Source organism: Camelus dromedarius, chromosome 25 (assembly GCF_036321535.1).
Source record: "Camelus dromedarius isolate mCamDro1 chromosome 25, mCamDro1.pat, whole genome shotgun sequence".
Taxonomy (NCBI): domain Eukaryota; kingdom Metazoa; phylum Chordata; class Mammalia; order Artiodactyla; family Camelidae; genus Camelus; species Camelus dromedarius.
Genome location: NC_087460.1, coordinates 13,238,226 through 13,261,673, shown reverse-complemented (window position 1 = coordinate 13,261,673; position 23,448 = coordinate 13,238,226). Strand labels below are relative to the sequence as shown.

Genomic DNA, 23,448 nt, shown 5'->3' with positions numbered 1-23,448 from the left:
ACTTGAGCTATACCTTCCCCCAAAGTGGAATTATTTTTGACCCGTACAATGGCTAATTACTCTTAAGACACTGATTTAGCAGTGTGTTGGTGCTATATTTTCTTTTTTTCATCCTGTGTGTATGTGTTGTATTTGAAGAGTTGGACTAACCCATTCCTGAGTTGTGAGGCCTCGGTGGGGGAAGGTCACTACAATTTTAACTTTGCAGGAACATTATTTGTGTGTTTTTAGACTGTGTTATAGTGCCCAAGGTAATGAGAACCTGTTATGTAAATCGGAGTGCTAGTATCAGTAATTGAGAGTATCTGTCCAGGACATTCTTGTCTCTATATCACTGTCTCTAGGAAGCCACACTGGTTTTCAAAATATTGCTTAATGAGCACAAACAGGTAAATACAAAGACTAGACTGACTCTCCTGTCTAAACGCCTCTCAGCATTTGCCATAGTCGTGTCTGGCTGGCTGTCTCTGGTCCCTGGGGCACACCCAAAGGCCTTCTGATAGCCATGTTATTTTCCTTCCGTCACTTAAGTCCCATAGTGGCTTAGAGACTCTTAACAGTCTAGTGACAGAGAGTTGAGCACTCACCTCGTCTTAGTTGAGAACGCAGTCACAAATCAGAGTTCAGGGTGGCTCACCTTGGTGGATGGCTCACTTTAAACCAGCCTAACCGCCTAGGACAGGACATCCTGGCCCTAATTTCAAAATCCCAATTGCTGGTAACCATCTCTCTTTGATTATAGCATTTGAAAGGAAGAACATAACAGCATATTGCAGAGATCTCATCAAGATCCTGAAGCAGGCGGAGGAGCTGAATGAAAAGCTCACACCGCTGAAACTGATCGATGCTTGGATGGGGAAGGGGGCAGCAAAATTGAGAGCAGCCGGCGTTGCCCCTCCCGCACTGCCTCGCGAAGACCTGGAAAAGATCATCGCGCAAGTCCTCATACAGCAGTATCTCAGGTACGTGCAGACCTGTTTCTTGTCCTTTGATGCCTCTGTGATTCTCATTTTTAAAATTGCAACAGAACAAATGGTTTTGTGGTTATTGCATGTGAACTTTTAAACGCTATACAAAGTTTATCTAAAACTCAAGCTAAGTGATCACTGTATGTCAAAAAAAGCACAAAACTAAGATACTTTCTACAAATTGCACTTTAATAGTACAAGCTTTACTATTTCACATGAATGTTATTTAAAATTATTGCACTGATGGTTATTTTTTTACAAATTTCAGTTTGTTGTCTACAACTACTCAAAACCTGTTTGTTGGCCTTTATCTTCTGCAGAGAAGACTACAGCTTTACAGCTTATGCTACCATTTCATATTTGAAAATAGGACCTAAAGCTAATCTTCTGAACAACGAGGCTCATGTTATTACCATGCAAGTAAAGAAGGCCACGCAGAACTGTTTTGGGGTAACTATTCATTTCCAATTTTCACATATTTAGAAAATACCTTCAAGCCTATGGAATGTTTCTGTAACTAGTACTTTCCTGGGCCCAGTGGGACATAAGAAGAGAGAAGTCAGTTTTCTCCTTGGAACCTGGGTAGGGAAGAGAGAAAACACACCTTTTGTTTTCTGTAGAGGTATAAAGTGGAAGAATTTAGACCAGCTTTTTAATCGAGACCTCGGGGTTTCCAACCTTCTGGAATGTGAAGACTCTGTCTTAATGTCTGATTTTGTGCCATCCCCGCCCTCACGACACTGGCTGTGGTCTGTACCGGCTGAGAAGTCTGGCTGTGAGGCAGAGGCTGAAAACCCCTGTTAGAAACTAAATACTCTGAAGCTGCAAAAGCAGTGCATCTAAGGACACGTCAGGTGTTGTTTACGGTCTTGACCGCTCAGCCCCTTCTATTCCAAGACAGCGCTCATATCTGAAGATGAAAAACCAGACCACTGGACACTTAATTAAAGAGCTGCTATAAGAAGGACTATGAGGTTATTAATCTCCAGAGAAAATGGAATCGCTGAATTTTTACCAGTGTTTGTTATTGTTTTGTAGATTGAATCACCTGAAAGCTGTCATTCTGAAGGAGCTGATAAAAAGATGGAAGAAAAAAGTCCAAGTAACTTCCAAAAGAAGTCTGCAAACATGTTTCAGCAACCTGACTGTAAGAAGACAGGGGCTAAGAAAAGAAAAATTGATGCATGAGTGTTTCTAAACTTTCCAAGAAAATAGTTTATGCATGCATGCACCAGTATTTTTGTAGTTAATCAAAAGTTTAAGACAATTTCATTAATATTTTATACCTATGGAGCTATATTTTCAGAATTTATCTCTAAAGTATTGAAGACTTGAGAATTTGAGACATTAGGAAATTTTGAGATCATGAATTGTATAAATTTACAGTATGAAACAAAGAAAACAAATTTTTTAATGTAAAACTCTTTAAGTGTTAAATACTTAAGAGAATAAGTTCATATAACCATCTTAAGCTCTTTATGCTTTGCTTTAACTAGTTGTAGTTTTTCTTTTGACATAACTGTATTTTGAAAACTGTTATTATACTGAATAGGCTTATCACAGAAAGTGAGTAGTTTCAGGTTATAGTAACAGCTGTTGAATCCAAGTAGAAAAGGAGTCAAGTGTCAATAGAAATAATATTAGCAAGTAAGATACTGCTACAGCTCCATTTTAGGAAGATAAAGCTGTAAGCTTCTTGAAAACACAGCCCTCGTTTGACACAGACTGGCTCTGGTATACTAACCAGATCACACTGTTGACTACGTAGATACTGCCTAGTTCAATTTGCTCCAAAGATAAATAGTAAATGAACATGTCCAAGTTTAAAACACAGAATACTTAAAGAATGTTTACATAATAAGGGGTCATTTTTGTATTAGGAAAAAAAGGTATCTGTAAATAAATTATCTGAACTGATTTTGACTTCATTCGTAGAATTTTATTTATTTTTAAATCATATTTCTGTATTTTTAACTTCAGATGGTCATCATTAATAGTGCGATCATTTACTCTGTTGCCATGTGAGACTTTCTTATTTAGAACTTGACATGGCTCTTCAAATTCCCTTTTTAGTCAAAATAATCTTCTATATCAATATTTGGATCTAGCAGATCTTCTCCATATGCTGAAAGGTTCATCTGGTTTAAAATTAAGTTTTCAAATGTTTCTTCTAAATCAGTTTCACCAATTAAGACGGCTCCCATCATTCGCCCGTTCTGCAGGACGGCTTTGATGTACTCCTGTCCTTTGGTGCACCTCAGTATTAATTCATGGTCTGAACCTAAGCCCTGGGCATTGTATTTTCCCAGCAATACAACCTATATAGAGAAACATGAAAAAGTTATTTTAGTGAGTACAAAAAAAGAAACATAATAACGTAGTTACTTTGTGTTTTGCTAGAATGGCAGATCAACTCACAAAATTTTACAGCTGAAAGTGCCATTGGGAGGGTCCCAAAGAAAATGCTTGTATGGTAATGCATTCAATCTACAGATGACACAACCCCACAATCTATATGGGTATTAAAAATATCTAGTAAATATAGAAATATGTAGGATGTGGACCACACTAGCATGGAGTCAGGATTTAAAGATTTAATAAGGAACTGGGTTAGAGCTTTCATGGGCAAAGTGTTTAATCTCCCTGAACCTTATGTATATGTTTGTATGTGTGTTTCTTATCATCAGTAAATTAGGAAGAAAAAGCCTGCCTCAGAGCAATGTAGAGAAGACCAAATAAGAAATATGTATGGAAAGTCCATGCTCATTCTTACGTATGATGGCTGTTAGTTCCCTTCACAAAGAAGGAGTGAATCTCAAATAAAACTCAGAAATGCACCAACAGGAACGAATCTGCAAGAAATTTTTCCCCCTTAACTGTAAAATCATATAGTGAGAAGGTAGGTAATGCTTATCAGATGATTAGAAATTAAGACCAGCAATAATACTGGGTACTGATTTGCAAGAAATGAGGAAATTTGTCATTTTTTGTAAAGTGACTAAAACCATGTAAGGTTTTGTTCACATGAGAAAATTAGATGACCATAATTAGTTTCAAGACTCACAAGCAGAAAAAAGGCACTAGTTTCGTATCCGTCTTACCTTATAGTTAAAAAATTTTGTTACATGAGCAAAAAGCTCAAAGCTGAAATCCATGTCAACAGACTCTCCCACACTGGCTGCCGCCATGCACTTCGCCGCGTACCAGCCCATCTGTCTGGCCTGGGTCCACAGCCTCATCTGAAATAAAAAATGTTAGGCAGCGTAATTTTCAGTGTCGTTATTTGAAAAACCTATCACTGTAACCTAGTAAAACTCCTTCAAGGGATTCAGCGTCTTGACAGCCCTTGAGAATGGTCAGGTCTAGCTAGTTAGATAACTGATTGCATTGTCTTTGCCACAGAAGCAATCACCAGTCCACACTAACCAACTGATTCTGGTATTTGACAAGTCTCAAACCTCATGTGTGTGTAACTGATGCTTTCCTGTGTGCAAAGAACAGTACCATAACCATGGATATGAGCTTCAAGCATTCCGGTAGAAGTGATGGTCTTTTTTGTTCTAATTCAGCCTCCTCTCTAAACAAGGTGGGTCTGATGGCGGAACAGGCAGGCTGTGGTGATGAGCGCAAATGGTCTGCGGTGTGACACTGCCGCACTGTCACCTAGTGGAGTCCAGCCTCCAAGTCCCTTAAGTCTGTGTCTTTGACAATGGGAAACAAATTAACTAGTATGTAGCTGCTTCTGCAAATTAAGAGATGGGGTTTATTAGATTCCCTCAAAATAAGAAACACCTGTTTATTTTCGGACATTTCTTTCCCATATCAGAGTATGAGGTACATGAAGGATATAATTTATACATCTCCTAGATTCAACCCTTAAAATGTTAAAATATTTTAAAAAAAGAAAAAGAAAAAAAATCTCACAAACTTCAATTCCTAACTGAGTTTGGGACAGATCGGCCATAAAAACGACACAGGATGTCACTGCAGAGAAAACTGAGAACAAGCTGGCTTGAAGCATCTTTGAAATATGGCTGAAAGCGCTCTCATTACTGAGCTGTCTCTGATGGATGTAAAGCACACGCACAGCAATAAAGCTGCCTATTAAAATGTACCTGGCTCTCCCACCGCCCCCCACGCCACAGGCAGCCTGAATGGCCACCGCCCCCACCTGCAGAGCTGGGCTTTCACCAAGGCAAGTGCCGCCTGGCTCCTTTACCCGTGACGCATCCCTCTGTCTCCACTCCTCCTGAGACAGCCCCACCTCTGGCCGCTGAGTAGCGGCCTCTGGTCTTCTGCTCCACCGTTAGGAGGCAGGCAGCACTGTGAGGGCAGGGGCTGGTCTAGACCCAGGTGGAAGGGTTGTTAGGTTGAGGAAGGCTAGTTGCCATGGGAACATGTTTTCAGCAGTAATTCCCACAGGGACAGACAGAACAGGATCATCAGGAACAGAACTCTTTATTTGTATTGCTTATAATCTGTTGGCTATTTTTTAATCTAAAGCTGTGTTGTTCAAAATCTAGCCACTAGAAGGGGTGAAGGTGTAGCTCAAGTGGTAGAGCGCATGCTTAGCATGCACGAGGTCCTGGGTTCAAGCCCCAGTACTTCCTCCAAAAATAAATAAATTACCTTCCCCCCAAATCTAGCTACTAGACACATAGCTATTTAAAGTAAAATTAAAATTCAGTTCCTCAGTCACATTAGCCACATTTCGAGTGCTTAGTAGACAGACACGTGGCTAGTGGCTGCCTGACTGGACACTGCTGATAAGGATCTGAGCCTGGAAAAGTAACAGCCATAATTCTTTATTTTTTTAATTACTTTATTTTTATTTTTATTTTTTCTTTGTATTTTTGGGGGAAAGGTAATTAGGTTTATTTATTTATTTATTTATTTTCTAATCGGAGATACTGGGGACTGAACCCAGGACACTGTGCGCGCTAAGCACGCACTCTACCACTGAGCTATACCCCCACCCATAATTCTTTTTAAGGTTTAAGATTTTCCAGTCTGTTCCATCACTATATAATAACCAAAATGGAAAAATTCTAGTGTTTTGTTTGTGTGACAAAAAAAACTGATAGTTTCCTACTTAAACTAGAAAAGCTGGAAAACCAGAAAGCTGGATTTGCTGGTAGCGACTCCTTTATTTTCAGATGGAATCTCTGATGGTAACCTGTGATCACGTGTGCTGGCTCACCTGCTGCCAGACGGGGCTGGGCTCCCAAGATGCCGTGCAGATGTCACCTGCGGCGTAGATGTCAGGAAGGGACGTGTGCATGTGATCATTCACTTTCAGGCCCCCGTCTTCTCCTACATCAAACTAAACAATGTTCCTCATAAGCTTATGGGATAAGAGAAACGAAACATGAATTTTTCATTCTAAAGTAAAAGAACAAGTCCAATTTCTCCATGTCGGCATGCTGATCTTTAGTGAGGAAAGTGAAAAAACAGCTGCAAGATTTAGACAACTAAGCTGAATTTCCAGGGAATCAAATTCCTACTAAGACAAACCCACAAAATTCTTAGAACTTCAATATCAAAAATACCCAATGATGGGGAGGAGGGTACAGCTTAGTGGCAAAGTGCGTGCTTATTAGCATGCACAAGTTCCTGGGTTCAATCCCTAGTACCTCCATTAAAATAAATAGATAACCTAATTACTCCCGCCCCAGAAAAAACAAACAAACAAACAAACAAAAATATACCCAAAAACCATATGACTACCCCACTCATAGTTACAAGAATATTCCTCAGTTTCTGTAAACTTCAAATGCTAAAAAGCAAAAAATACACGATTGTTTCTCTAAGAGAAACTTTTAAGGATTCAAAGGATGTATCAGTCTCTTACCAACACTTAGATAAATTGTGCATTATGTCCCCTTAATAATGACACTTATGCTGGGATGTTAATTGCTTAAGGACTTTAAGCAATAAAAAAATAATAATATTGCAAATCAAGACATGAATATAAACTAAATTGTTTCAACCATCTTTAAGTTATAGTTCTATATTAAAATAATAAATAAATAGTCATTCTTGAGAATTAGAGGTCTTCATAAATAATGAATAGTTGACAAATACTGATAGTGGGACAAAAACTTTCCCCTTACATTGTTGCCACAGAGAAAAGGTCCTGTGTTCGGTGTAACTCCCGTAGCACTGACAATGAAATTGCAGCCATATATCTTTCCATTGGTCAGCTCCACATATACAGGCCATATCTCTTTAAAAAATAAATAAAGAAAAGACTTTATTCTCAACTATAACTACCACCAACCGTCTATAGCACTATGTGAATACAATGACTAGAACAAAGAAAGAAAAAGGCAGGAGATAACTTTAAAACAACACTCCTCAATAATTTTTATCAGGTACATTTGCTAAAAACATTTTGACGCAATCAATGCAATTTCCCTGTTTTGGGTATAACTGCAAAAGCGTAACAGGCATTCTAAACATTTCTTCAAATTTAAACACAGAAATGCTAACAAAATAAATTTAAATTGATAATTAACTTATAAATTATTTCTTTAAAAATCTTTATTAATAGATTATACTTCACTGACAGTTTAGTCCAACTGGTTACTCACTTTTCAGTCTTTTCCCTTATTATTCATATTCAAACTCTAACACCTCCTTTCCCCCCTTTCCTATGAAAAAATTCAAAGAATTCAGAGCAGTGGGATATTTCACACACTAGGTTTGGTTGAGTATATTTCTTCAAATGACCTTAGTTCTCACAAAAGTGTAGAATAGGAATTTTAGGAGATCTGTGTCTTAGTTCAAATTCATAGATTTTTCAACCTGTTTGGTTTTGGACATGTCACTTTGTCTGAGAGCCTCGGGTTTTTAAAGTTTTTGTTTTGTTTTGATCTGCAAGATATTCTGATTTACTCACAGGGTTATGACAGTCAAAACAATGAGCCCTACTGCAAAATGTTAAGCTCTATACAACTTAATTTATCAGAAAATGTGAAGAGAAAGTAGTGAAAGCAAAATGACTTACATTATTATAGTCTTATTTTTACTTTTTCATGTTTAAGTTTTATGTGGAAATATGAAGTTGTTTTTAATATAATAAAGCAAGGTTAAGTTGTCTTCCTTTCAAATAAGAGGTTATTTTTTTTTTTATTTCTTCACTTACCTTTGTCAGTTGTAACTGACTGATTATGATGGTCTCTTGGAAAAGTCAAGGACTTTTTCTTAGAAATTCTAAATTCTTCCTGAAGGTAGATTTTCTTCACTTCACACATAGTTTCAATGTGAATCTTATGAGAAAACTAAAATAAAGACATACTGATCACCATAACAGTTCCAGAAAGAATGACCTAGGTTACTGATGATGAAGAAAAAATTTATAACATACTTGTAGAAACATTATCAGAAAGGTAATTCTTATAGTATAAATGAAAACACATTGAATAGCCAAAAAATGCGTCTCAATCTGTGTGTGTGAAAGGAGTGAGCAGAAACTCATTCCTTGCTTAACGAGATCTAAGCTGAATTGGCAGGTAGCACCAAGGGCATGTTTTTAGTATGATAATTACACACACACACACACACACACACACACATATATATATATATATATATTTTTTTTTTAATTATGACTGTTATAGACTAAAAAATTAAGTTGACATATCCTAGACTGGTATATTCCAGCATCCTAGTAAAGAGCCAGTTAGGTAGGAGATTCTCAATAAATGTTTACTGTACTAAACTGAAATTCTCAGGATAAAAATACTATTAGTCTTAGGATCTGAAGGTGCAGGAAAAAGTGATTTTGTGTAATTTCCATCACAGAAATTAGATATGCTGTGAAGCCAGCCCCCCTCCAGCCTACTGAGGGCTGAAAAGAAATGACACATAGTAATAAGGACTGAATATATGTTTCTTACAATATTTAAATATCACCTTTTAACAACTAAAAAAAAAACAAAAATATCTAATAAAATGAGTAAAAGCATGTCATCTGCTTATGCAATCAGGATATTAAATGTGTATTTTATTTAGACTCTTACCTAATAATCTTTAAAATGTATAATGTGTCTGAAGTGACCTCTGAGAAAAGTAATTTAAAACAGGACAGGTGTATTCACTATGTGTGTCTGGAGCTCTCTGTATCTTGCAGAGTTCACCTGGGCCAACGGGCACTGAAGTCCTTTCCTAGCACCACAGATTTTAACTTATTCTTTAACTATATATTTATAACCAGTCTTTAACAAACGGTTAGAGAATTTAAAATTGCATTTAGACATGTTCAATCAGTATAAGAAAACATACCTCCTTTGTTCCTTTGAGATTCAAGCCTTCGTGCCAATCAGGTCCCAAGGCACTGCCTATGTTACCGGCATTGCCTTTGGTTTGTGCCTCCTTTTTCCTTCCTGAAGAGAGAAACTCAATTCAAAATTCAACTGATATAAAAACTGCCGGGAAGAGAATTACGCTTGTGCTCAGAAATTTTTAGGCAATGGAATAATTCACACACTTTCATACTATAGGATTAACTTATCTGTATTCATCAATTTATTCATTATCTTAATATTCTGTGATATAGAGCTATAAAATGGGTAAATTCACTGCTGTATTTAGTGAAACTTTCAACTGAGTGTTGTGTATAAACATATTTAAAGTGTTTTATGGATGTCATATACACTGGTTAATATGAAGGGTGAGAAAATTAGGCATCAAATTTTGAAAATTTTGTCAATTTTTAGGACCCCCAAAACTTACAAAATTCTTGTTGAATTTTACAAGCCAAAAGTTTAAATAAATAAAAAGGTCTTCTAAACTAAAAAGCTGTATTTGTTTTTAAACTCACTGCAGTTTTTATAAAATTACCTTAGGTATTGTCCAATTGTAGCTTATGTCTGTGGAGATGTAGATGGGCTGGTTTATTTAATTCACTTTAAACTTCCAGTTTTAGTTATACATATTTTTCTAAAAAGTATATCATATATATAAACATATATACATACACATACACACACACACATATATAGAAAATCTTAAAAAGTCACATAAGGATATAGAAATAAATATTCCTATCTCCCAAATAAAATACTTTGCTAAATTTTCTTACAGCCTTTTTTTATATGGTTAAAAAAAATTAACAGTTTCATCTGTGAATGAATATAGCTAGATGCTATATTTACCTTCAGTTGTATATCTGGTTCTTTTTTGTGCAATTTTAGCCTCTGATTTTTCAGCAATGAGTTTTGAAGTCAAGAATTCAGCTGCTCCTGCATCGAAGAAAGTATTCCCAATAGCTTTATCTTTAATGACCCAAATGACTTCACAGCCTTCGATTTCATACCTAGAAGAAATATTAAAGCTACTTAGAGCAATTTCAAAAGCCTAAGTGGAAATATTTGTATCTACAAATAACAATTATCTCTTAGGGCAAAAGTAAAGAAGGTATTTTAAAGCAAACTGAGAAAACAATGATTATAAAGAAGAATGTAACACTGCTTCAGGAAAATAAGAGTTAAAGTAGATTAAATAATACAAGAAATTTAACTAGTTTACTGAAAGAAATAAAAGTGACAAAAATATGTAACTGAGTATCAAGTAAGATTTCATCACAGTGAAATATCACCACTTGAAAGTGTTCAATCTCTACAACACAGTTACATGAATGTTCCCAAGGGTTCCCAGGAGTGAGCAGTGCCTTGTTTACCCGGTTACAATGTGATCAGTGATGGACAGACAGGTGATATAGAGCTACAATATTAACAACAACTGACTTCTTTGGTAACAAATATTTTATGTAGTCAAAGCACATTATAGAAGGGTAGAAAAATGAGAGAATGAGAGTTTCAAACTAAAATCTTAACTTTGTTATAAAGGAACAAATACCCTGCATTGAATTCCCATCATCTCAGAAAAGCCACCTGGCCAAAGAAAGGTCCAGTTTGCAGAAAAATGAAGGCTCTTAAAGGAAGAAAGGCATGGCCACGGTACACAGACACCCCTTCCATGACCTCTCACAGCTCCTGGGCACCTGCAGTTTCATCTCTAGGTTTGGACACTGAGAATGTGGTTTTCTAAACACTCATTCCACAAAGTCCCTGAAATCCACTATAATTTATCTGCTATTGATACTTGTTTTGGTACAAATGAACTGGGACAATCCTGGACAAACAGGATGTACGGCCATCCTAATTACCCGAGAATTTTATTTGAAATTATTGTGTGTTAATGTTATTAATTTTTAACAATTATTTATGGTAAAAAAAAAAATACTGCCCTCTTTACTTCTCAGACTGATGTAACAGGTTCTATGACTTCAAGGCTAATCAATGAGATGATGGAGAGAGCGTTCAGTACATCTGACTCCAGGTCACCTGATGTTCATGCTCTTGGTGTATTACAGGAGCCCCTGCCTTATCAATGGGCCTTCATTTTTCTTCCTCTCCAATTCCAGCCAAGAATATTTATAGTTACTAAAGTTCAGATTATCTGGAGAACATTCTGCCTTAAGCTGCTCAGGTCATACAGCACTGCTGATGAGCAGAAAGCAGACTACACACACGCTTGGTAATACACTTTATATTCAATTTACAATCAGGCACATAGTTACCACGAAATGCTTAAACTTTCATAAATTATAAATTGCTCTAATTACCATTTTTTTTATACATTTTAAAGTAATAAAGCAACATAACACGTATCAGTATAGCCTAAAATACTGACATTTGACTAGCAGGCCACAGTTATTATCCGTAACTACCACAAATAACTCCTGGATGTGCCGTTCCTCACAGGACACCCTCTAATCCTCTTACCCTAAGAACTATGTCCTCAGACAGATGCATAAGCACGAAGGTATTATCACACATAGGGGAAATACTGCTTGCATTTTTCAAACCACTCTTAAAAATCAGACAACAGTGAAATATTATATTCTGTGAAATTATGAAAAACTGTATCTGTTTGAAAGAGAAAGGATTAACCTACAGTTGGAAGAAAGATACTAGCTAAAATAAAAGTATACTGAAGAAAACCAGTATTAGCTTCAGCGGGACACGGGGATTATTAAAAAGCAGGAAGGGTTGGGATATGTCATTTTTCATCAAGAGAAGACAAAGGTGTAAGCATTCAGGGCACCTAAACCGAGAGAAGAGCCCTCTAGGGGGCCTTTCTGAAACTACCCAACGGTTTAGTGAATGTAAAATCATGAGTTCTACCCAAGTATATGGCCTTCAATCTCCAATGTAAAGAAAGTGAGGAATGAGATTAAATGTTGTGAGATTGAACATTTTTGAATGTGAGAAAGCTTTTCAATGTAAATAACAACAACAACAACAACAATATTTTGGTGATACCTGATGGAGAAAATCTGTCATGCGCATGAAAAGATTTAAAGCCCCTCTTACAATAAATCTATGCCTCCCTCCTCTTGGTCCAGCTGGTGTTGACTCTCCAGTTTTTTCTCTGCATTTCTCCATACAAGGCCACAACCTTCATAACTACAATAGTGACTGCCACTCCTAGTACTCAGGCAATTGAAGAACTCTTACAGACTTCCACTGGGGCTCACTGTCCTCTAAACAGGCAGGGGGCAGCAAAAACCTAGCCTTAGAGTTGGAATGAATGTAAGTGAGCAAAGACAGGGCTTTGGCAGATTCCTTATTTTGATATAAATTTGTCCTCTTTGTAGACAGACCCAACGACTGAATAATATCCAGACTCTTCCATATCAGCCATCGGCTGAAAGCTAAAATCACAAAGAAAGTGAATCAATGCCCTGCATTCCACAGCAGGACACTCCTCAGTATTTTTCAGACTTGAAATATCATTTTAAGATGATAATATTGCCTATTAAGGTGCTCACATTCCCCAAACTTCCAAAAACCAGGAGCCGAGAGTACTACACATTCTGAAACAGAACTCACAAACATTTTTGGTTTCATGGGCCAGACAGGCAATGTGAATGAGTGAAGCACAGTGGGTATAAGCAATAAAAAGTAGTGGGGACTATGACTAGAAATCTCAACAGGTGTACACATTTAAATTCTTTTTCTATATAGTACATGCTTAACATGAATGGGTCAAGTCCAGCCAGTCACCAGTGCATGGCCCTTTGAGACTTACAGCATCCCCTAAACTCCTATGTCTTATAAGGACACTTTCGCAACTATGAATTCCATGAAAGCTAAAAAAATAAAGATTTTTCTTCTTGAAAATGTGTGACAATTTTATTTATCTTTGATTTTTAGGATAACAAGATTATTTTCTAGTCTGTCAATAATCACATGAAACACAGAGAAATTCTTAAATAATATTTAAAAATATATACTTACACTAATTCAAGTGCGATGCCACCATTCCCTATGATCATTATTCTCTTAGCTTTAGTAAGCTGCTTCTGAAACTCCTGTATCAAAAAGAGTGTTTTGTAATAGTAGGCAATACCTGAGGCAAGAGGCTTCACTAATAATAATAAACTAATAAACTTCACTTCCCACTCCACCAGCACACACCCTCCCAGTTAGAATATAATAAATGTTCCCCTCTATGTTTCACCCCAAACTGCCTTTCTAGCAACGTCTCTCCTGATTTTCCTTGCCTCTTCCATTATATTTAGAATTGCAGCAAGAGGCATTGTCTTTATTTTACCACGTCCCCAACTATTTGACCAAATCCATTTACCAACACAACACTGATCTACACCTCGGACACAGGATTCTTGCTTTTTTTCTAGTCCCTCAGTGGCCACTTGCCCTGCAGTGAGTCGGCACTGGGAGCGGGCAGGAACGAGCAGCCGTCAGCACAGCAGCTCGGCCCGGCTCTGGCAGGCAGCCGCTAACCGGGTGGCCCTGGGCAAGCTGCCCGACCTCTCTGCACCTCAGGTTCTCCGACCATAAATGGAAATAAGAAGTGACTACATCTCAAGGTTTCCGTAACCAGTAAGTGAGATCATATAGATACAGCCGTTAGGAGTAGCAGGCACACAATAATGCCTACAATTTATTGAAAAAGTGTTATTCCCATTATAAGACAGCTAATTGATGCTTCTACCCCCATCCCCCCAGAAAAGATCACAATGAGCCTGGAGGAAAAAAATGACCAGTAGTCATTCTTAGGGTACTTTCCAAAGTAGAGACTAGGCTCACTGCTTCAGGATAATTTATGAAGAGCTAAATTCCTCCTCCTACGGGTAGGTCCCCATTTCTATTAAATTGACCCCAAAACTTACTGTAATATTTAATAAATAACCACTAAAAATTGGCTTCTTTAAAATTCTGTAAGAAAAAAATCCGAAGTTAATTTTAGTCTGTCTTTCACTGAAGGCAGTAGGTAATTTAAGAAAGCCGCGTAAAGAGCACTGGCCATGGAGGTGAATGTCATGAGCTCACACCTCTGGTCCGCTTAGTACCCACTTTAGTGCAGGTAACTGGCTTCGTCCCTCCATCTCCACTTCCTCTCTGCAGAGTGCGAGTAATGCCTGTCACACAGGATCATCAGGAGGATTCAATGAGTGTATGTATGTAGGGGACCTCTTTGGAACATACCTATAAACTCAATCTTTGATAATATGAACCTAAAATGTTTACAAGAAGATAACCAGTCCTTCTAGTATTCTCTGAATTCCTATCTAATTAAGAACGAGCTCAAAGAAAATATTATCAAGACCATAAAACCTCATTATATAAATGTAAAATTATCATGTCATGGGACAGAGCAACAACAATGACCTGAGGCAAGAGCACTGTGTCTGGAAACCTAGAGTTCCTGAGCAGTCAGGGTCAATAACCCCTGAAGTAAATGACCACAGGAAGCTGCCTAAGGTTCTGCAGATAGAGTTTCACCTTCTTGGGACAGTTTATCACTGTTCTTGAGCAGAACAATAAACCAAGTGTCTTCTTCAGTTCTAGGATTCAGTCATGATTCTGTATCAGAAAGACCTCTGCAATATTAATTTCTTTGCTGAGGAGTGAGTTTGGGACATGCTTTACCTTTTAAGAAAAAGACCATTACATTACTTAGGTGGCAAATCACATATTCTCGGTCAGAGTAGAGTAATGAATGTGTATACAATGTAAGTTGTCACCTTTAGCATAGTTATCATATCTGGGAGATCACATAATGCAAAGAACATGAATTAATAAATAAGATAAAGTATCAGCTAAAACTCAACTCAAATTGGCAGTAATAAAACATGATAACTACTTTTTGGTTTATGGCTCATGAAGCAAAAAACCTTCCTTCTGCTCCTACAGTTTAGGCATTAACATTTTCAGTGGAATACTTTGATTCAAATATAAAGTCTAAGAAATCTTCATGTTTTTTTCCCACAACCCAATGTCAGATGTTACCTGAGCACTGTCTGTATCGCGGATTCCTAATACATAAGGATTTCCTTCACATATCAACTTCGGTTTAGCTCCAGCACACAGACAGAGTTTCTTATACAAATGCTGATTGCCATCTTCAGTTAAAACGCACTGTAAAACCATAGAGCAATGAAGGGGAGAGCCATAACATTTACACGCGGGTACAATTTCACTTTAAATATTCAATAAGACAAAAGCAAAAAATACATTAAGGCTGCCTCTTAGTGGCAGCCAATACTTACGACAAAGCTTCAGCACGAGAATGCATTCTCCAATCCAATCGAGTGATTCTTAATCATATTAGGGCCATGAACCATTTAAAAAATCTGATGAAAACCAGATTTCTTACTTTTTTTCTCCCATGGAAAAAAAAAGTACATTCCAACAAAATTTTGTATAAAACTTAAGGAATCTCATGATGTTTGGAAAAGCATGCTGACCTCAGATTAAAAACTAAACACACAGAAATTTTTTAATTGAGTATTCTGATGAACATTGATTTGATGACCATTTCTGATCTCAATGGATGTTACTCTAAGAAGATCTAGTGAATCTAATCGTTATCATACCATAATATCTGTGATAGGCACAGGGGAGTAGTGTGTGGTAGAAAAGGTCACAATGTGCCTGCTTAATCTAAAAAAATTGGTGCTAAAAAACAGTATCTATATTCTTAAATAGAAATAACAATTACTTTACCAGCAAACTACATGCTCTTTAATTTAGATGAATCTAAAAGTACATGTTAGAGATCCACTGTTTCTTTTCCTTAACCTCGAATGAATAGCTACATATAAGTAGTAGCATTTAGAAAGCAGATATACATAAGCATATGCTCCTTTGACAGATGCTAGACTTTGCTGGAATGGTTTAGGGGGTTCAAGTCTGTGTCATGTGTTTTGATTTATAAAAGTTGGCAAATAGTACCTCCACACCCAATGAGACATTTGATACCCATTTTAACTCTGCATGACAAACACATAAAACTGATAATCCAACACAGTATAATCATACAGAAATTTTATGTGAGTCTTCCTTTAGATAATCTGGTGAGAATTTTAACTAACAAAGAGTTATAGACACTGACCAAATTTTAAAAATAATCCATATTTAGCTACTATAAAAACACAAAAACTCTTCACTGGTTACTGTTACTTTTTTGAAAGTAGGCATGAAGGTAAAACACATCATTTCTAACTTACTAAAGTACATGAAAGAGGGACAAGAGGATGCAGACACGTATCCAGATGTGTATCTCATGGAGGATACTGTTCAAATGGCGACGGGGGGCACTCTGATTCACTCAAATGCCCTGATATGTAAGTTCCCTCACGATGCATCCTGACACTTTTGAGCCAACTTCAGTCTGCAGCTTAACTGACATGGGTGCTTTAAGGAGTGAGTACTACCACTACAAGTATTAGGAACTTACTCTGGTTTGGGGATTCAGATTAATAATATTTTTTGTAATATTTTTCTCATAAACTTAGAACTTTTTCTTACTTTTTTCCTCCTGTCTAATTATTTGTTTCAAATGTGACAGGTATGTTTTCTCCCTGAGGGAGAACTCACAAATTACAACTGCTTTAGAGAAACAACTACAAACTCGACCTCCCAACTTGCCTACGGCTCACCTGAAGATGCTGGTAATCATCTGACAACCCCCTTTCCTGAGACTGTCCCAGTTTGGGCCTTATACCATTTGGGACTGCTATCCCCACCTTCTAATTTGGTTGTTGGCCACCAGCCCCTCGCTCTACCCCAGCTCATCCTTGACACTGCTGTCAGAAACACCTTCCTAAAAGAATATCTATTTTATCATCCTGGCTTCCACTTAAAATCTCTTCACTGCTTCTCCATTGATTATAAATTAACTCAATTCCTTAGCAAGACATAAAAAGTTCTTCATAATCTTACTTACTTATTTCTCTGGCCTCATCCGCCAATCTCCTTTACTTATCCACATCCCAATTCCTTCAACAACCTCACTATTCCACATGCCCCCCTTCCTTTCTTTGGGTCTTTTGAACATGCAATCTCCTCTTCCTGGAATGCCCTTTTCCATCTGGAGAACTCTTAATTCACCCATTATTTAAAACATAGCTCATACATTACTCAATCTGTGAAGTCTTCCTAAATATTTAATATCAGAATTTTGATAATATCTCAAGAACTGTTATTTTTCCCATGTGCATACATTAAACGTATGCATGTCTACACTCCCATGACACTGAAGAGTCCCCAGGAGCAGGCTCCTTCTATTACTGCTAGTGTCTCCTGATATTAACGCAAGGCCCAGAACACAGTGAACCCTATATAAATGTTAATGTGAATCTGAAATGTAAAACCTAAAATGCCAAACTAAACCAATCACATAAGCCCAAAAAACTCACAAAAGGTGTAAATTTTTCTAAAAATAATGGAAATTAAAGTCACTACAATTTACATGCTAGGGACCTGGGTGGTGGTTGGACAGGTGGGGTCAAAAGAAGGCAGGCAAAACCTCACCAAGATTTAACAATGGCAAAGGTCATCAAGAAAAAAATCCTCTTACGTGTTCTTCGCTCTTCAATTGCTTCACTCCAGATTCTATAACCTTAATGTTGGGAAAGCGATTTTCTAACAAGGTACTTGGTTGTTCTTCAACATCAAATTCTTCCAATACTTTAGAAACCTGTATTAGATCAAAGAGATTAAAATGTGTACTCAAACTTTTTTCTTTCAAGAATTTTAAATAATGAAAATACCAGTCAATGGTGGGTCCACCAGAGTTGGTTTGGGGCTGTCTTAGATCTGAACTGACTGGATTACACTCCGGCAGTGGACTGGTCCCTGCTGGTGCACATTTCATGCACCTTGGCATGTGACTACCTGTACTTGATCTCTTACAAACACGGTAAAACCTTCTTATTATTTAAGTCTCAGTTTCAATGCAACATCCTTGATTCTCAAAGGCAGGCTCTGGCACTCCTTCACATTGTGTTATATGTATAAAAATAATATGCATATATTGGAATATGACCTCAATTGTTCTTCCCTTTACACTGTATGATAACTATTTCTTGCTTATCTGTTGACCCAATAGAAAACAATCATTCTGAGAAACTGACCATGAGGGCTTTACAGCCAAAGTGCCTGGATTCAAAACCTGACTATATGCACCTTGGAAATTTACCTAACCTCACTGTGACTCAATTACCTCATCTGTAAAGTGGGGATAATATAAGAATCTACTTCACAGGGTTAAGGATTAAATACATTAATATATTTAAAACATTCAGAAGTATAGCATAAGTACTCCATAAATAATGTGAACTATTATTAATCCCCTTTTTCCTTCAAAAATTATACAAGCCATGAATATGTGCTCTTTTTAACATAAACAAATAAACAATAACAATACATAATATAGAATTATATGATAAAGTCCTTCTTTACCACTCTTTAAATCTCACATTCCATCTACCCCAGCGATAACCACTGGTGACTTTTTGGTGTATGTTCTATACTTTTAATCTCTATGTCCTGGGTGCCCAGCACACTGGCTGATAAATAATTGAGATGCTCAATAAATGATAAAGAGAATGCAATTTCTGACTTCTAAACACTAAGAATAACTGACATTTGCATAATATTTGTTATTTCAATGCACTGTCAACATATAATTGGTACATCTTCAGCTCACAACCTTGTTAAGTAAGCAAGGAAGGTATTATCCTAATGGTACAATTCAGATACAGAAACTTGCCAAGGCTACATGGCCAGTAAATAACTGGCCGAGAACCCAAGGTTTCTTCTTCTACTGTACAAAACTTTTAAAAGACTGGCAAAAACTAAACTCGAGTCTTACATTTCTTGTATCATTACACCAAATTAAGTCTTTTGGAAAGACAGTTAGAGGGCCCAGAGAAACATCTCTCTTTCGTGTGTACTCTTAGTCTGTAATTGGACGTATTTAGAGGTTAATAGCCATAATTTGTTCTCTGGTTCTCCCAATCCCATAATTCTTTTGGCTGCACATAGTACTAAGATATCTTATGTTATCTCTACGCAGGTTATAACAAAGAGCAACATATAGCAGTAAATTACCTTTAGTCTTAGGGGGTTATGTAAATCTCAGGGGTTTATACATGAGAATGAGGTAGCTTAACTGTATACTGATCTCTTCCCTGGGAGACAATATATAAAGAACTTTCATAAAACATACTTTAAGACTGGAAAGGTATGCCTGTGGGAGACGGTGGCTTTTCCTTAGTATCAAGGCTTTAAACTTTATATGAATAAACAATAAATCTTAGACAAAATGCCAAAAGAAAAAAAGATATTCTATTACCAGGGTATTATAAGGGAAAACTTATATTAAATCAAAGATGATTTAAGTAGTCTTCATTGAATTGTGGGAAGAAAAGATCAACGTTTTTGCCTTTTTAGTCACTTATTTTTTGCAAAAGCATTGTAACATAATTTTAGCACTTCAGTACATGCATATAATTTATAAATATAATATTTAGATACGAGCTCAAAACTTTTTTTAACAGGTGAGGCACAGGATCAAAAATGTTTGGAAGACGACTTTTCTATACTATAGCCAAAATGACCTTAAAGTCCTGTTACAATGTTAAAATGTGTAAAATAAATTTACGGAACTACAAAGTGTTTTGAGATGCTTATTACACAACTGAAACATTAATTATCAGCAAGTGTAAACTTGGCTCAGAAGCATTTTTCTTCTGGTTTGTAAACACACACACTCACAATAAACACACACACTTACATGTATATTTGCATTCATGTTTAGATTTGTATAACATCTTTCCTCAAAAGAATCTTATTTTAAATTTTCTGAAAAGTAATTCTGAGTGGAAGAAAAAGTGGGAGAAAAGAGGAAACTAGAAATTCAATATCATTCTGGGTGCTTTTGGTATTCAATCTGAATAATTCTAAACTTTGAGTTATGATTTTAAATGAGTATCAAAAAAATTTGTCATCTTCAACAATTAAGTCCTACAATTACACTGTTATGCAAGTTATTGCAGTTTTTAAAAATTAATACTAAGAAAGTTATACAAAGGTTCTTACCTGCTTGAAATTTGTGACCGCTTTAATAACAGGAGAAGCTGTTATCAGGAGAATATCTTCTGATGGAAAGTGAATCGCCAACTTATTTTTTAAAAAGTAGGAAAAATATGATAAATAACTTTAAGTATTAGCACTATGGCATGGTGGGGGGAGACAGGGATAATGCAATTTTAATGATGTTATTAATATGCCTTACTGTAAAAACTCACTGTTCTTCATCTAAAGGTCTCCATTTTCCTGGGTTATGGTCATGTTTATGGAGTAGTGGTGAGTAATGTTTAACTTGATTAAATATTGATTAAATATAGATACTGATTAAAATGAAAAATACATTTACACTAAACTCTTAACAATGATCATGCAGAGGATGAGAAGAAACTATCTTCCTAATTAACAGTTAAACAAACTTCTATTTATTATAAAATAATTTCATTCGTAGAATGAAATTACAGCAAACCTTTAATAACTAGCATTTAAAACCTTAGCACCTTCCCAAGTGCTTTGGCACTTCCGCCTCTTCCAAATGCCCAATCAGTATACTTTCGGAGAAGACAAAGCCATTTTAACATTAGCCTTATCAAACTTTAGAGGTTTAACTTGCTAGTGTTTCACCATTTGCCTCCAGCTTCAACCTCTCTCTTGCTCACTTTAAATTTCTTGAAAGCATTTTCTTAACTCACGCTCCAGTTCCTTAACCCCACCAATTTCTATCTCCACTATACCATTAAAACTGAGCATGTTCAATCCACCTCTACCTCCTTTAAACCCATCAGAATCTTTTCAGTGCCACCTTATTTAATCTTTCTGTAATATTTCACAATATTTTCACTCTTTCCGTCTTTCCTTCCTTTGTATGTTCTGTAGTTATTTCCCCACTTTCTGTTTCCACTGCTAGACCAGGCCCTCAATATCCTTCATACTACTAAAATCACCTTTAAGTTGGCCTTCCAGTCTCATAGTAACCAGATACCCAGGCCCCAAAACCATCCTAATTAATCATCTTTCAAAAATTTTCCTTTGATCGTATTATTCCACTGCTCAAAACTGTTTGACTATTTCTAAGTTCTCGTTAAATTCGCAGCATGATTTATAAGATCCTTTATGAGCAGGTCGCTGCCAGCCTTCCCGGCTTCACCTCTGGTCACTCCTCCCCCAGCACCACCTGCTTTAAGCTTTGCTACTTCTGGATGGTGCCATGCTTTTCCACCTAAGATTATACTGTTGCCTGCCGTTGGCATGTCTGTCTTTTCCTGTTTACCTAGTAAACTTTTACACACTCTTTTATACAGAAATACCTCAGAGACATTGAGGGTTCGGTTCCAGACCACTGCAAGTGAATACTGCAATAAAGAGCATGACATGAAACTTTTGGCTTCCCAAAAGTTCCCAGGGCATGTAATTGTTATGTTTACACTATGCTGTTGTCAATATTAAGTGTGTGATAGCATTATTTCTATCAAAAAAAAGTACATACTTTAATTAAAAAATACTTTCAAAAATGACTAACCATCATCTGAGCCTTCAGCGAGTTATGATCTTTTCGCAATAGTAACAGTAAAAGATCATAGATCACCATAACAAATAGAGTAATAATTAAAAAGCTTGAAATACTGTGAGAATTACCAAAATATGACCCAGAGACACAAAGTGAGCAAATGCCATTGGAAAAATGGTGCCAAAAACACACGGTTTCCGCAAACCTTCCATCAGTAAACAACGCATTATCTGCGAAGTACAATAAATCAAAGTGCAATAAAATGAAGTATGCCTATACGAAGTCAAAAATACACCTCCTTTGAGAAAGGTTATTCCTTCCCTAACTGGCTCCTTACCAACTCCAAAGGCACCCCTATGACAGCGAACACACAGATGAAATGATTTATTTACGTATCTCTTCCCTTAGGCTGTGAGTCCCTAAAAAGGAGGTACCATGCTCTGTATTTGTCAGATCAGCCCTCAGAACAGTGCCTGGATTATAGATGTTTACTTGGTGAATAAGTGAAGAATACACATCCAAAGATTCAACATTAAGGGGGGAAAAAAACTCGAATTTCTTACAACATCAGTGATTGCTTATGTTTACTTTTATTAACAAAATATTCTAGTCCTTTTTGGAATATATGTAAATGTATACATGTGGTCTGATTATTCACTATAATCAGAAAAGCATTCCCTTGCTGCATTTAATCCCTTGGCGGCTGTTTCTCAAAACATTACTAGAGATGACATCTTTTTTTAATTAAAAATTTTTTTATTTCTTAACTGAAGTATAGTCGATTTACAATGTTGTGTTAGTTTCTCGTGTACAGCATAGTTATTCAATTTCACATGTACGTTCCTTTTGAGATGACATCTCTTCTATCTTGGGAGTCCAAAGCATAGAAAACTTACGTAAGAGTTTCTCTATCATTTATTTACCAAGCACTAAGGACTTAGCACCTATGTGAAAGAGGAATTCAATCAGCTAATTAAGAAAGGGGGCTGGACTTTCGAGGAATTGTCTGACCAAGTAGTTCCTAGTTATAAGCCCCGTCTGCTCTGGCACTACTAGGACTAGAGCCTGGCTTTGGGTCCCTCTTCCAACAGTTTGGGTCCCCCGTTCCCCTCAACAGTTTGCTCTCCATCCCTCCTCCCTGTGCCTGAGGAGAAGCTTGAGAGGAATTAAGGGCATCATCTGAAAGCCACGACACGGTCTCTAATATCTGGGAACCAGAAGAAGTGCGGAAGGGGAAAGGAAGCGGCTAAACGGCGACCTGGAAGAAGGACTAGGAAAGGGCGCGTGAGGGCGCCTGGGGCGCCCCGGCCTCCGGGGTCCAGGAGAGGCGGAGCCGCCCGCGCGCCCGCCTTACCTGCTCCGCACAGGTGACGCCCGCGATGCCACCGCCGACCACCACGAACTGCCCCGCCGTCGGAGGTGGGTGCCCCGCCTCCATGCTCTGGGGCGCCCAGCAGTTTGCTGACCACGGCGGAGAAGCGGGGAAAGTTCGCACAGCCGGAGGGAGCGCGGCGCCGGGCGGCCACTTCCGGCGCTTGCCCCGGAGAACCGAGCTACGGGTGCC

At 37.3% G+C, this 23,448-nt stretch overlaps 2 protein-coding genes across 5 annotated transcripts in view; one reads left to right on the top strand and one right to left on the bottom strand.

The window, feature by feature from the left end:
- The window catches only part of RECQL (RecQ like helicase), a 25,366-nt gene extending 22,481 nt beyond the window's left edge, over positions 1 to 2,885 (top strand). For 2 of the 4 annotated variants that reach the window (XM_010988831.3, XM_064479093.1), the window contains 3 exons: positions 743 to 962; positions 1,289 to 1,418; positions 2,007 to 2,885. In XM_010988831.3, the coding sequence (XP_010987133.1) occupies positions 743 to 962; positions 1,289 to 1,418; positions 2,007 to 2,156 (500 nt within the window). In that variant the 3' untranslated portion in view covers positions 2,157 to 2,885. Of the gene's footprint in view, positions 1 to 742; positions 963 to 1,236; positions 1,423 to 2,006 lie in introns of those variants that run through there. The other 2 variants (XR_004134033.2, XM_031444006.2) reach the window with 2 other exon arrangements.
- Positions 2,886 to 23,448, bottom strand: PYROXD1 (pyridine nucleotide-disulphide oxidoreductase domain 1). Its single transcript, XM_010988830.3, has 12 exons — positions 23,239 to 23,448; positions 20,390 to 20,470; positions 17,865 to 17,984; positions 15,293 to 15,421; positions 13,277 to 13,350; positions 10,127 to 10,287; positions 9,255 to 9,355; positions 8,116 to 8,251; positions 7,082 to 7,194; positions 6,169 to 6,291; positions 4,070 to 4,207; positions 2,886 to 3,286 (listed from the first exon to the last, which is right to left on the bottom strand). The coding sequence occupies exons 1-12, from the start codon at positions 23,320 to 23,322 to the stop codon at positions 3,038 to 3,040; spliced, it is 1,509 nt and encodes a 502-aa protein (XP_010987132.1). The 5' UTR covers positions 23,323 to 23,448; the 3' UTR covers positions 2,886 to 3,037.

Coding starts and splice junctions, on each gene's coding strand:
- PYROXD1 (XM_010988830.3), bottom strand. CDS start 23,322: ATGGAGGCGGGGCACCCACCTCCGACGGCGGGGCAGTTCGTGGTGGTC. Junction 17,985..20,389: donor CGGTCACAAATTTCAAGCAG/GTAAGAACCTTT, acceptor GATCTAATACAG/GTTTCTAAAGTATTGGAAGA. Junction 3,287..4,069: donor CAAAATTTTTTAACTATAAG/GTAAGACGGATA, acceptor TTCTCTATATAG/GTTGTATTGCTGGGAAAATA.